Source organism: Camelus bactrianus, chromosome 9 (genome assembly GCF_048773025.1).
Source record: "Camelus bactrianus isolate YW-2024 breed Bactrian camel chromosome 9, ASM4877302v1, whole genome shotgun sequence".
Lineage (NCBI taxonomy): Eukaryota > Metazoa > Chordata > Mammalia > Artiodactyla > Camelidae > Camelus > Camelus bactrianus.
In genome coordinates, this window is record NC_133547.1 from 28,736,590 (window position 1) to 28,751,514 (window position 14,925).

Here is a 14,925-nt window from a genome sequence, read left to right on the forward strand (position 1 = left end):
ACTTCTGGTGCCCCCAGGGGTCCAGGCTGCCTCCAAGCCTGCCTTCGCAGGGCTGCTAGCTTCCCCAGGTGCCTTTCCCGCTCATCTGTCCTATGCCATTTTCTCTTTGAAGTCTTCCCTGACTCTCCCCAACCCTTACCAGTGATTCCTTTTCTGTGCCCTTCTGTGCTTTGCAGGTGTTCCTGGTGTGCTGGGCCCACCACCACCAAGTCCGGCCCAGTCCGGCTGTGCCCGTCGGTGCCTCTCACCACCCCCACCTTGACTCCTGCTCTGGTCTTGAAGTGGGATCCCAGCCTCGGGTCTCTCCTGCTCTAACCCATCTTCCTCGCTGCTCTGGAAATTTCCAGGGGTGGTACTCAAACCCTGTGGGCATGTCACTCCCTGGATTAAAACCCTTCCATGGCAGCATAAAAGCCAAACTCCTCGACAAGCAAAATTAATTTGCTGGGTGGGCAAGGCAGAGGAGGACAACTTCACTTCTCAGGGACTCACCTTGTTCCCCCCATCTTTCTGCTTCAGCTAAGGCCCCCTCCCGTCCCTCCAGGGAGCGATTCAGATTGGATTTCACTAGCATGGTCTAGAATCTGCCCAGGAAATCAAGTCAACATCAGCTCTGCATTCATTCTAAGGGCCCTGTGTCCGAGGGTGCCTGGGAAGCCAGCCCACTCCTAGACCATCCCTGGGGGATTCACAAGCCTTGGGAACCACCTGAGCCTGCAGGATGCCTCAGGAACAGAGTGAGTCTGGGGCTGGGCCACAGCCCCCGAGGCTTAGAAGGAACGGGCCACAGAGCGCCAGCGCTTAGGTCACACGTCCTCCTGCTCTGAACTGTTGCTGGCTTGGAGGTTTTAGAACCTCCCTGGAGTGAGAGTGCCGGGAACTCCTCTTTGGGGAACACCACCTTTCACTTACGACCTCCACGGAGATCTACCGCTGAGCACCTCTGGGCCCGGGGTGTCGGCAGCTACACATCCTTCCAGACAGGTCTCATGAATTCCTGAGCACATACGGAACAGCCCATCCACATGGCTTCGAGGGGTGGCTTTTCTTCGTGCAATTATTTTAAACAGATCACCCTGGGATTTTTATTTCTTACAAAAATAGTTTCTTACCTCTGTTCATTGACCCAGTACTTGCTCTTCAGGCTGAAAGCCAAAACAAATCATGCAGTGAATGCCACGAGAAGGACAGCAGCGTTAACTTTCTTTCCCAAACACTCACTGGGGCATCCCAGTCTTCAGGGGCATTTCTGCATTTCCTGATCTCCAAGCAACGTGGAAACCTTCCAGCCCAGGGACTGAGTCTGAACACACAAGTGGAGAAAGGACTCATGTCTTCCGTTCCTGGCTCTTCAAGCCACATCCTGCCTCTGGGCTTTCTGGGTGGCCCTGTTGTCAGGCCATCTGTCAGATCATCTGGACCCAGAAAACATGGCAGTGACCACGCCCGTGAGGAGTGAGGGCTGCAACCTTCCCCTCTTCCACTCTGCACAATGAGACCCTCACAGTCAGTCACCTGCACACCTGGGGGAAGTTATGAATTACTCTTAGCCCAAAGTTAAGAAACTAATTTCCAGCCAATCAGGGCAAAATTACAAAATAGGAAACGGGCAGACACTAGCTCCAGCCCTCAGAGTTCAGGCCCACGAACCACCGTTGTCATCAAGCCCAAAACCCAAAATTCTGTGTCTCAGATTTGCTGCCAAGAGCCAGGTTTGGGATGATGGTTGTTTACTGCATTATTGGATAGATTCTGTGCACACTCCTTATATCGTTGTGCTCGGACGGCGTCCTACGTTGCGCTGACCGCGGGCTTGGCCCTGCCTTCCCAGCGGCTGCTTTCAGCACCTGCAGTGGACTGGGGCTAACTGAGTCTGCTGACCCCGTGTTCAGGGCTGGGAGGGGAAGCAACTGCAAACACTACTGAAGTTAGGCAGTGTGTTTTATTTTGAAGCCCCAGAGAACAGGGGCCTGGGTCCGCGCAATCCTCTCTGCAGCGTGTGCCTGTCGTGTGGGGATGGGGCTGCTGGAGCGGGGTCTTGGTGAGGGCAGCGGCAGAGCTGGGAGGATCCACTGGGAGATGGAAGGGCAGCGACCCAGACGGCACGTCACAGTCAGAGGGTGACAGGTGCCCCTCCCGGGGTCCGGCAGACACCACCCTGCTGCCTCTCTCCTATCTTGGCCTAGCTGTTTCCCTTCTTTTTGCTCCTTACTTTCCCTCTCGCATCTCTTTTTCCTCTACCTTTTCCCCTTCCTCTCCTTCTTCCCTCCGAACTCCATCTCTTTTTCTTAACTAGTTAAAAGATGAGGCTGTATTATTGGAAAAATTCTATACTTTCTTATTTTATTTGTAATAGTGCATGGGTTAAACTTGACTGCGTGGACTACAAAAAACAAAAAACAAAACAAAATTAATGACCGGGACATTGTGCTGTACGCCAGAAATTGACACGTGGTAACTGACTACACTTCAACTAAAAACAGAAGTTGCATTTTACTGTAGAGGCCTAATTGTCTTTTTTACTAATTTGAGGACCTCAAATTAGGAAAAGGAAATCCCACTGCCCTGACTGTTGGTAAGTCACGAGAGGGAACTATCTTTGCTCCTAGTCAGTGTTTCCCACGGGGAGCCAGGATGAAAGTGTGAAAGGGTCTCCTCTTACCTGCTTCGTATAAGAGCAGGATACGTTTTCACCAAGAAGTCGGAGATGTTCCTGTCCGTAAGGTCTTGGAGAATCTCAGTGCTGCGCTGCATCCTCTGAGGCAAGGAGATATCTGTGTTAGTTACTTTGGAATTTGAGATGAAACTACTTGTTCTTCTCCAAAAATTATTTATACACACAGAAATTATCACACACGGGGGGGCCAATATTGAGCAAGGCGCTGGTATCTCCCTCGTTCCCACAGCAGTGATGTGGTAGCCACCTTGGCTTCCTCTTTTCTCTGCTTCACTAACAAGATGGGACAGTTCTAACTTTAGAATGAATCCCCAGTCCATCTGTCTCTCTCCAGTTCTGCCGCTGTCACCCCAGCCCAAGCCGCCACTTCCAAACTGGTCTCCCCGACCCCACCCTGGCCCTCCACAGTCCCTTCTCCATTCAGCAGCCAGACTGAGCCTTAACTATGTCGATCAGAACACCCCGCTGCCGTCCTGACCACACTCCATACCCCTGGGATCAGATCCAAGTTCGTTCCCGAGGCTGAGCTACTGCTCCCCCTCCCTCCCCAGCCTCCCACAGCCTCTGTTTCTCGGAGGCACACCTCGTTCTCGCTGTAGTTCTGCGCTCGGCAGCATCTCCCTCTGCCTGGAGTGTCCTCCATGGACAACTAGCATCATAGCCTCACGTGGCTAACTAGCATCATTCAAATCTCAGCCAAAGTTCCCTCTTCAGAGAAGTACTTTCTATTTCTAGTCACATATTGTATCATCTTTGCGTTTTCATCTCTGCCTGAAATTTTCGTTCCAACTGATCTGCTTGTTTTTGTCTAGTACCCGCTGTGTGGTATAAACTCTGTGAGAGCCAGGACACTCGGGCTTGTTAGCTACTGTGTCCCCCACACCCAGAATCTTAGCTGGAATATAGCTGACATGGTAAATTTGTGACGTGAGTGAAAACTCAAACAGTGCCTTACAGTTTACAAACCATTTCCCCAAATACATCTAGAACTCCGAGTTAATCAAAAGATCACAGAGAACTCAGAAGGGCCTGAGTCTGGCCTCCAGGTGGCAATGTTACTTTAAATTTGGGAATGCAGAGCGCTTCGCTTCTGGTTCATCATGAACCTGGTGTGTCAAGGGTGTCACCCAGAGGCAGCCGAGGAGATTTCTGGCAGTGTTAAACCACCGTCATCACACACCATTCCTTTCATCTTTACGTGGGGTCTCTCTCCTTCCCGCGCCCTTTCCCATTTTACTTCCCTCTCCGGTTCCCTTTCTTCACCCTCCTCTCTAATACTGGGAGGAGAATTAGCATCTACTGAACGCTTACTGTGTGCCAGGCACTGTGTTAAATGATGCTCTACGCACATTATCTCCCTTAATCCTTGTATCCCTGTGAAAGAGGAACTGTCGCTTTAATTTACAGGTGGAGGAACTGGTTCGGGAAGGTCAGCTGACCTGCCCCCTCGGGGGCGAGCCTCCATTTGCCTGACCCCCGTAGCCTTGCTTCCCTTGCTCTGTCACCTGCTTCTCCAGCTGAAAACAGCGCCCAGGTGAGCTGCCAAGGTGCCCTGGAGGGCTCTAGGCTGGAATAATTGCTGGGGCCTGGGACTGTATGAGACACTAGTTTCTAAAAATTCTGTCGAGTGAGATACTCCTACCACCTTGTCCGCATGCATTGTAGAGGTCAGGGACGGAGCTCGGCCCCTCAGGACCCAACACCGTGCAAAGAATGTTAGAACAGGAAGGGAGGAGACTAAATCCCCCACCCCGTTTTCTAGACAATTTCCTGCCCCTGAGTCAAGCCCGCCCTCCGGCCTTTTCCCAGGCTGAATGGGAGAGCGTGTGTAAGGGAGTGTGGTGCGTGGGTGTGAGCATGAGTGTGTGTGTGTGCGTGAGAGAGACACTCACGCATCCACAGAGAGAGACACTCATGCATCCACAGAGCAGCTGCAGTGCTGATGCCCCCGAGAGGGGCATGAATGACAGTGAGGAAAGGCAGGAGCGACAGACTCACAGACACTGACTTGCTTTTGACCGTACTTCGGCCAGAGTGGCCTGTTAAGCTTATCCCTCAAGGGCCAGGCACTAACCACTGAAAATACATTTCTAAGCGGGCAGGCAGCCTTGAAGTTAGGAGTTGCTGAGGAACGAGTCCCCACGCCCCAGCCAAGAGCTCACTGTCCTGGGTCACAGCCTTGGTGTTCTGACGCCGGATGGGTCTGAGCAGAAGCAGCCACAGGGTTTGCCCTCAGCAAACCCAACAGAAGCAAAGCTTCCTCTGGGGACAGAGAACTGGGGCAAGGTCTTGAGTCCCTCTTCTGGGGCCCCCAGGATGCTGCAGTGGCTGAGTTATGACACAAAGGGAGAATATATTGCTTGAGAAATAGGTATGTGCTTTCAGCATCAAAAAAGAGAAAGACAGGATGTGCATAAGCACGGAATCATTTACAGGAGGCACCTGTGACCGACGCTGCAGCAAAATGCAGCCATCCCGCATCATGGCCCTGCCTTCCGCCATAGGCCATAGCCGTCCCGCACCATGGCCCTGCCTTCCGCCATAGGCCATAGAAGCAGACCTTTTCTCTGGGTCGAGGCTCCCAGAATAAAGACTATAGCTCCCAGTCTCCCTTGACGTTCAGTTCTGGCTAGTGATGTATCCATGAACGTGATGCGTGGTAGCTTCTGGGGACCTTCCTTGCAGGACAGTGTATCCACACACTTCGCCCTCCCTTGTTCTGCACTGTCTCTTCCATCTGCTACCTGGGAAGCAGACTCTGCCATCTCAGCCAACAAGGTGGAGGCCTGTTTACGGTAAAGGAGCAGCAAACCAGAGTGCCATGGGCCACCCGCATGCACTTCCACACGAGAGAAACAGATTGTGTCCTATTTTTATCCACTGTTAGTCTGAGGCTGTCGTCACTGGAGTAGAATCTATTTCTAAATAGCAGCTTCTTTACCTACATTATCTCATTAAATTCTCATAATAACGTTAAAAAATAAATGCAATTGTCCCCAGTTTATAAATTAAGGCTCAGAGAGGCCAAGTCACCAACCCATGGCTCTCTGACGCCAAAGCCAGTGCTCATACCACTTGCCACACTGCCTTTCAGGGCATCATTCATTCACTGGCAAATCATAAGAGAGGACCACGTAGGACTCAGCTCAGCGCAAGTCAGCTGGGAGGCCTATGATCGACCCGAGACAAGGTGAGACTTCCTGGTTCCTTTCACTATCTCTGAAACCCATGTGAGAGGCTCCTGTGATATAGCATGAGTTCTGAACTCCCAAGAGAGGATGCTGCTCAAAGCCAAAACTGTTGATGTCCCTGCAAAACGTAGGTTGCTAACTGTGTGTGTGTGTATGTGTGTGTGTGTGCGTGCGTGCACGTTAATGACACAGCACATAGCAAGCTTTCTAATCAAGATTATTAATAAACGTGCATTTGGATGGATGCTACAATGCTGTTTATAATGGAGAAAAATTGAAAACCCTCACGTCCAAGAGATTCGTTAAACAAAATAAACCCAAACTGTAGGATAGTTTACAGGCATTAAAAATGGTGACGTCGATGTACATCTGTTTACGTGGATGTAGGTTCCTGACGTGTTCTTAAGTGAAAACAGCAGTTTCAGGGCAGCATTTTGAACTTAATCCTGTTTGAATGTATAGAAACCAAGTGAGACTGGTAGTCATCCCCAAGTGACAGGACGATTATTTTTTGTTCTGACCTGTCTGTATTTTCTAATTTTTCTATACTGAACATGCATAATGTATATATTTTTTTCAATATGTAAAGAGATTTTTTTTTTTTTTTTTTTACTGGATCAAACAGGAAGTGTTTGATGAAATGAAGCTTTTGGGCAGTGACTTCCCCCAGGTGGCTGTGACTGAGCCTCTGGGAAGCCCCTCATTTAGTCCTTCGATTAACTGTCAGTCTGAAACGTTAGCTGGCTAGGAAGTCAGGAGGCGCAGTGGCCGGGCTGCGGGCACCCCGGGGGTGCAGGTACCTGAGGGGGCGGGAGCCCCCCGGCGCCCTCGGGGCACTCGGGGAGCATGGTGAGCTTCTCTCTGGTGCTGCACCTGCAGGAAGGCGAGGGCTGGTCTGCTGTCCACTTCTGCTTCCGAAACAGGTGGGCGATGTCTGGGGACACAGAGGGGGTCTTCCAGGGGGTTGAGTTGCCGCAGGGGAACTCCCTTATGGGGGACAAGAACACATTCCACAGTCAGAGCCAAAGTTGATAAAAATCCCTAAAAATGGGAACTAGCCCCCAACCCTCCTTCTTAGCCTTTCCTCCTTCTCCTCAGCCCCACACATTCTCTTCTATTCTTGGAGGTTAGTTGCTGCACAAGAAAAATGAGGACGAGGATTTTGTTGCTAGCTATGGGGCTGGGGAAGATGATCTAGTTTGTTGGTTTACGCTCCCTTTTATCTGCTGGCAGCTCTAGCTGTTGAAAGAAGAAATACAGGAGGAAGTTGAAATTTGTCTATTTTGATCCTTATCAATAACTCTGAAAAAGACTGGATGAGAGGAGCAGTTAAAATTATATTGAACTTTTTGGATTTTTGGTGGATTTCAGCTGCCCTCTGTGACTCCCTTCTCTCCACTTAAAGCAATAATTGAAAGTTGGCCATATATGTAACTAATGCCATCCTAGGTCCAGTTACACTACAGCACATCCCTTTGTCCCTCCTTCCCCTGTTCAGATTCCTTTCAAATAAGTTGTAAGAAGCATATATCAACTCAGTGTGGAACTTTCTATATTGAGAATTACAGAAATACAGTGCTGTCCAGTGATGGGGGTGGTTTCCTGAGGGCTAGAGAACACCCTTGCACACGGGTGAGTGCTGCTCAGGGGTATGGAAGTGTTCGGGTAATGCAGGGCAGGACTGAGATGGGGTCCCTCCCAACTCTGCCACCCGGCCCCCACCACTGGTGTCTCCCGGGGCAGCTGCTGGTGTCAGGGCAGGGGTGCACAGGGACTTACGGAAGCCATCCTTCCTTTAGGCAGCGGTTGCCAAAGCCTGGCTTGTTCACGAGGACGTCTGCAAGTGCCACGAGCCGTTCGCTGTCCGGCTGGTCCATGCTAGACAGAGTGAGGGGCTTACTCGAAGGACACGTGACCGGGACAGACAGATAAAGCAGCCAACATGCAACTGAGAAAATGCCTGCCGGATGGCTGCTAGGTTCCAGGCATGTACACGAGGCACAGAACGCTGCCGTGTGGTGGTTACAGGTCTCCTGGGAAGGGGGTAGGTGACCTGAACATGCCCAGTGGTCTGATGGCACATCATGTCTGTGCCTCAAAAAGACGGGACTTCAGCCCGCTCGTCCAACTTTCACTTTCTCCTTCCTCACTCCTGGCAGTCCTGGGTGTCCACCTGGGATCACCTTGCCCAAGTGGCAGGTACATCAACTTCCTTCTGAGGGCAGCCCGAGGCCCCCATCATGCTGGGGACTGTCCCAGAGAGTGGGATGGTCAGGGCCCCGCCAAGCAGCAGGTGACCCGGCAGCCCCACAGCCCACGGAGGTGAATGATGCCCTTTGGGGATGTAGTCCACGCACCTGAAGAAGGTGTACTGCTGCCCATACATCCAGGGGTGAAGGGTCAAAGAAGGATATTCACCAAAAGGAGGGATGATGATGGAAAGCATCAGAGCCAAAAACACAAAAGTGGCCGGGAGCACAATCTACAAAAATAAACATGGCAATGTGGGCTGTGGAATATGGTATGCTACACACACACACACACACACACACACACACATTTTTAAGCATTTATCCTGCAGCCTCATAACTGGGCCCTGGTGGAGAAGGTCAGTTCTAGGGGACATGATGGAAGGAGGCACAAAGGCAGTTGTGCAGGAGAAAATAGAATGTTCCGGGAACCTCTGAAGGATGGTTGAATCAGGCCAGCAATGAACAATGAACACTGAAGCTGGCCAGTGCCGAGCCAGAGGTGAACCAGAGTTTCTGTTTCTGAATAAAAAATATAAAAAGAAAAAGGGGACCATGACCTTGAAATACAGAGTCATTGCAAAAATGAATGAAAACATGACTTTATCCTTCTCTGTAAAAATAAAGCCAAGATCAACATATTCATTATTATTCTGTTTTCCCTGCTAAGTGAGATAGAAAACTTACAAAGAAGCACTGTGTTACCAAGAATCAACCTAAAGGTTGGCAAGGAAGAAGCAAAGGTGACAACCCAGAGAGGGTGCTCATCGCTGGGTCTCACCCCCACCCTGTGCACGAGACAGCCTGGGAGAGGCCAGGGAGGCCGGCGAAGGGCCACCAGCACACAGCGCGGCCACAGCCTGCGGCAGTACCTGGGCCAGGAAGTCCTCGCGGCTGCGGACGGTGTGCTGGAACCGCTTGACCAGCAGCGCCTGCACGTGCTGCAGGACCAGCCGAGCTCCCGTGTGGAGTCGGCCACGCCCCTCCCGCTGGGGGGAAGGCGGGCCCTCGGGCTGAGGAGACGGCCCCCTGCCCTGAGGAGTGGGTCTGGCCCCCTCACCAGGACCCAGACAGGGGTGTCGGAGGCTGCTGTTTTCTCTTTTCTGCTGAGAGCCGCCTGGTTTGGGAGATGGAATTAGTAATTTAGAAAAACATTCATAAGGTCTGGATCTCGTAAGCCGTTTTCTCTTAATGTGTTGATTTTCCCTTCACTTAAGTCAGCAACAAAACATCAGGCCAGGAAGGTAATAAATGCTTAAAAATTCTACTTTCTAGGATAAATCATCTATAGACAGAATTGCCTGAAATTGCTTAACAATTCTCTATAGCAGTTAAAAAGGACAAGACAGAGAGGTCTAAACCACATGAGTAAAAATAATGCTGCAGAAGGATATGTGTGGTGAGACCATATGTATGTTAGCGAGCACACAGCTCACATATACACATGCACTGACAATGTGCACGCACACGCAAAGCTCTGAGAGAACACCCATCGCTGTTAACACAGGTTATCACGGACAACGACGGCAGAGCTGGGTGAAGGGCAGCAGAGGAAGTGGGAGGGGTGATTTCAGCCTTTTTTTGTATTATTTGAATTTAACAACAAAATGCATTCACATATAACCTGTGCACACAAATATGTAAAAGTCAGAGTCGGTTTTTTCTAAACTTTTGGAGGCTCCTGAAAAGTAGAGGAAAGACTGATGAACTGGGAGTTAGGAGACCTGGGTTTGCGCCCTGACTCTTACCAGATGTGTAAATCTGGCTGAGTGACTCAACCTGTCTGAATCTGAGTTTTCTCATCTGTAAAATGAGAACGAGAATATTTCAAGGGTTGTTATGAAGATTAAACGAACTAACACATGTGAATGCGCTTTGTAAACCACCGCAAGTCCTCAGTTTTATTGAAGCTACAGTTGACCACCAATTTTTAATACCCATTTGCAGAGCATGTGGCTGCACGTGTGGAGACCCTAGAGGACCGCTGGGTGGTCCCCGGCTGCTTGCTCCTGAAGTCCCCCAGGACAAGAGCAGCTAGAAAGGGAGCGGGTGAGCTGAGCTGTCCCTTCAGTGGACGCTCACAGGCACCTGCGGTGCACCAGGCCCGCTGCTCAGAGGGCGGAGAGTCCCTTCAGGCTCACCGACTAGCCGGCGCCAGGTCCCAGTTCAGTCTCCCTTCTAATCTGGGCTCAGACCTGAGGTCTCCTGTGGCTGGCCCTCCCTCTGGGGGGTTTCTGTTGCCTCTCCTCATGTCTGTCCTCTGAACTTTGCTCTCCCTGACGCCCCACCCAGACTGGAGTCCACCGCCAGGGCCAGAGGTGAGGGCTCCAGGCTTGTTCAGAATCAGTTTGTCTCTGGCTTTCTGCTGCCCTCTAGAGGCCACTGGCAGTGAACCACCCTTCAGAAACGGCTTGGACCCTCTTGGTACCACGTGATGTGTGACTCCATAGACAGGCTCCTTAGACTCTGAAGACAAGATCAGAAAAATGCCATCCTCTAAAGCAGAGCCTATTCAAAACAAATGCACTGAGCCATCTGAAAAGTGGGAGACGGTGGGAGTGTGGAATTGCGGGTCTTAGACTTGAGAGCTGCGGCCAGGGAGTAAGACTCAGAAGCCTGAGTGACTTTAAGGCAGTCATCCCATTTATATGAGCTCAGTTTCCCCAGATGGGGCCATCCCTGCCCTACCAGCCTCATGAGGTTACAGTGACAGTCAAATAAGACAATGAATGTTTAATCTTGTAAAGTATAAATTAGGGCTAAATGGGTTTGAGACACGAGATATTTGTAAATGTTGAGATCAGGGTGTTGCCGAGTCGTAATCAGAAATTGCATACTGTATTAAGACTTGGCATGTTTTAACTCATTTAATTCTCTCAATAACCTTAACAGGTGGATACTATTATCCCCATTTTGCAGATGAGGAAACTGAGGTACAAAAAAGCTAAAATTAATAAGTACTAGGGATATAGGGTACAGCATGATCAATATAATTAACTCTGCTGTATGCTATACATGAGAATCTTAAGAGTTCTCATTTAAAAATAAAAAGAGGCCAGATATTTCCCCAAAGCCACTCAATTAGCAAATTATAGAGTTCAAGTTTGATGTTCAGTCTGCCTCATTCTAGAGGCTAACTCTTAACCCCTACCCTTGACTGTCTCTTTAGAACATCCTATTCTATGTCCAGAATGACCAGTCTTCTGGTGTGTAATTTATTCTTCTAAGAGGACCTACTTATTAAGACGGCGTATTGTGTGCAGATTAAAGTCCCCAATTCTTGAATCTATCAGGGCATCTAATATAAATTAGCATATTTTCATTCTGGTCTTGGTTAATGTAAGTTTTTGCCTTTGGGTAAGCTGAGAGAATTCAGTTCCTGTGTCTGCAAAGCTGGAAGGAAGACCTTGGCCCTGTGGTGGGCTGCTCGCACCCCCTCCAGAGCGCTGCCCTTTCCTCCGTACTCCACCTGGACGGCCACCTCTTCTGGCCGCCACACAACCTGCCTGAGCACGGCACATGTTTGGGCTGATACATTTGACCATTGATAGTTCTAGGCACAGCTGATACATAAACTTCTGGGATCGCTTACAAAGCAAGATGAGAACCATAACTTAAGAGTTGGTACCAGAAGCCCTCAGAGAGGAAAGAGCCTTTGCACAGGAGAATACTGTGAGATGCCACACTGGGTAGAAAGACGTAACCAAAGGCAGGAGCCCAAGGCAGCAAAGGAGAATTGCCCCACAGCTTTGCCTGCAACCTGGAGAAAGGAAAATGGAACGGGAAGAGCGAAGCCAGGGAGGGGATATCGTCGGTGTGGGTGGATGCCTATTGCTCTATCAGCAGGGGCATGTGTTGTGGCAGGTGACCCCCTTCTGCACGTCCACCTCCCTATCCCGCACTCTTCACAGTAAAGTCCACTGCGCTCAGGAGTGTTTGAGTGGCTCTGGGGTTTTGTAGAAATTGTGGAAGAGGATAGTTGCGTCCTAGGCTCACACATATATAAAAGAGAAACCCCCAGAATCCACAGCAATTATTGGCCCCACACTTTCAAAGTTCCACAGGGCACTACATGAGGGCTCAGAATAATTTTATCTCCACGTCAAAGGGGCCAGGAGGTCCAGCTGGCATCTGGGTTCTATTTACTATCACCATCATCCAACTCTGGGCTATCACTCATGCAGGCGGGCGGGGATCGGAGGTCTGGTCGGAGGTAAGAGGGGATAAGGATGCTGCTGTGGCAGGAACAGGAGACGGGAAGTGGGGTGAGAAGCCTGGGGCGGGTGCAGCTCCCAGCCTGAGCTTCTAAGAATCCTGGTTGATCCACTCTCCCTACCAAGACCTAATTCTACTCGTCTTTCCTTTGTCGTTCAAAGGAACTGAGAATGCAGAATACTTGTTATTTGGGGGTCAGATAAATACTCTGGAGGAGAATTTGCTTGCTCTGTTGTTTCATGAGTTTTTCCTTAGACTTTCAAGACAGAGCTTGGGGTTGTGGCGCGGGAACAAACTACGCACTCAGGCACCATACCTGCAGACAGAGGTCCTGAATCAGAGTCTTCCGTGACCTTCAGAAAAATCTGTCAAGGAGGAAAAGAGAGAATTTGGGTCAGGCATGCCCCTCAGAAAAATCTAACCCAAGCTCAATTTTGTTGCATACTGCTTCATAAAGGGAAGAAAATACATTGATTCTTTTTCTAAGAACATAGTCTTCCATAAACACAAAAGTGTATGCTGTGGATTCTAGGGGTTTCTCTTCTAAAATATGTGTGCAGATGTACAAAGGCAGGAGGAAGTAAGCCGGAAATGAAGCTAGTTGCTATGCTTGGGTGAGGAATTATGGCTCTTTACCTTTACAAAACTTCCCTCTAGAGTTAGACTTTGGCAAAGAACCACCTCTTCCGGTACCGGACAGAAACCAGCTGGAATCTCTGCCTTACCTCTTCCAGGGGAGTGTCAGAAATCCCAAAACTGCTGAGCCCCAGGTCAGCCAGCGTCTCCTCCAGCTCTCTGAAAAGGCTGGCGTATGCTCTCTGCTTGAAATTCTTATTTGGAAGAAGGAAGATGAGTTCTTGACCAATGCACTCCACCAGCTTTGCCTCTGGAACGTGGTGGCGAACCATATCCATCAGCTCGTTCACATCCCCTAAGACAAGGGAAGAAGCTGACGTCGACTCTGTTTTCCAGAACCTGCGAGACCGTGAGCTTGCCCAGGTCCCCTGCTTTCTTCTGCCTCCCGTCTGAGGAAGGGGCATTTCGTTCTTCAATAGTGGCTCTTGTGGAGGACTGACGCTCGCTCCATCCTGCCCATGTTTAGCTTAGCTGGCCCTGTGACAGGCGCTGGAAGGGAGATGGAGATGGAGGTGGGAACAAAAGCGCTCCCCGCTAACTCACTGCAAACCTGGGGAGGTCATGTAACGTCCTGGTGCCGGCTTTCTCCTTTGTTCAATCAAATGTTCTGTCCTTTACAATCTACATACCATCAGGCAAGTCATACCCTAGTTTCCTCGTCTGCAAAAAGGGGGAAACAACAGCACCCACTTCATTGTTATCAGTGAGGCTTGGATGAGTTAATACACAAGAAACACCGAGAACCCTGTGCCTGGTGCGTGGATGAGTGTCGGCTGCTGTTGCTAATCATGACCGTCATCTCAAGTGAGCAAGCTCTGTCATCACTGTTGCTCATTCTCGTTCACCACAAGACTGAGAGTTAAGTCAAGGCCGCTTTCATTTTCAGGGTGTGGCCCAGGCTGCAGGGGACTCGCCCAAGATGAGATGCTCATCTGGACCTAGTGACCAAGCTGGGTGAGAACCCTCCTTCCTGACTCACACCCAGGCCTGGCCTAGCTTTTTGGGGGACTGCATCATCCCCCTTGGGCCTGCATCTGGTGTCTCAAACAAACGAACGAAAAAACTTCTCCATCCCCAGCTCAGAGGAAATGCAGAGGTGGACTGAGGAGCTGCGGAGCTGGACCAGGGGATGGAGTGCAGGGTGCACGGCATGGGGTGTGGGGACGTGTCCAGTGCCGAGTATGTACCTGATACCCTCATAAGTCAGAATCCAACTTCACGAACAAGCATGTGTTACTTTAAAATGAAAAAAAAATCTAATTAAAAAATGTAAAGCATGCATTTAAAGAAGCCGTTCCCCAGCACGTTCTCTTGAGAGGCAGGCAGGTCAAAGGGAGCAGGGGTCTGGGGGCTCGGGCCCCTGCCCCAGAGTGTTTCTGCAAGCAGACCACTCAGGGTCAGGGTCACCCCATGAGTTCTTTTCTTTCTTTGTTTTAAAAGTGACTCATGTAGAGGGATTTCATGGCTTTCAATCCAAATCCTTCTGCCTAGCTGGACTGGAAGGCTTGTTTCATGTCAGGCATGCAAATTAGACTCAATTGTCTTCAGCGACGAGGTGACTTCATGCAGGGGCCGGAGGGCTCCTCGCGGGAGGAAGCAGCTCGGCCCTAACAGCTCTCTGGGGTCACGGTCATTGTTCTCTTAGGAAGGAAGTGGAGCCTGAAGCTGCTGGATTCCCAGGAATTGTGTCTTAGGCGTGTGTGTCAGCCTTTCCAGGGCAGCAGGGCTCTCAGGGCCTGGCAGGGAGGTGTGTGTGTGTGCGTGTGTGTGTGTGTGTGTGTGTGTGTGGTACGTGTGTGTGTGTGTGTGAAAAGCCTTCCCAGGGGCTACTGGGGATTGCAATGATCTTCCTTCTCATACCTGGGGCACAACTACTTACTGAGCTCCCCACCGTTCACAGTATCCCTCTTCTATTCAAAGAAAATAAACCGTTGTTTAGAAATGAAGTCCTACTAGC

General features: G+C 50.2%; 1 protein-coding gene across 8 annotated transcripts in view; it reads right to left on the bottom strand.

Moving 5' to 3' along the window:
* The window catches only part of ABCA4 (ATP binding cassette subfamily A member 4), a 126,132-nt gene that overhangs the window by 34,997 nt on the left and 76,210 nt on the right, over window positions 1–14,925 (bottom strand). For all 8 annotated transcript variants that reach the window (XR_012509109.1, XM_074369987.1, XM_074369988.1 and 5 more), the window contains 8 exons: window positions 13,058–13,263; window positions 12,649–12,697; window positions 8,990–9,234; window positions 8,226–8,350; window positions 7,648–7,746; window positions 6,669–6,855; window positions 2,663–2,757; window positions 1,113–1,145 (listed from right to left, as the gene is read on the bottom strand). Coding sequence is in view for 7 of the 8 variants with exons in the window: in XM_074369987.1 (XP_074226088.1) it covers window positions 1,113–1,145; window positions 2,663–2,757; window positions 6,669–6,855; window positions 7,648–7,746; window positions 8,226–8,350; window positions 8,990–9,234; window positions 12,649–12,697; window positions 13,058–13,263 (1,039 nt within the window). In the remaining variant the exon portion in view is untranslated. The remainder of the gene's footprint in view (window positions 1–1,112; window positions 1,146–2,662; window positions 2,758–6,668; window positions 6,856–7,647; window positions 7,747–8,225; window positions 8,351–8,989; window positions 9,235–12,648; window positions 12,698–13,057; window positions 13,264–14,925) is intronic.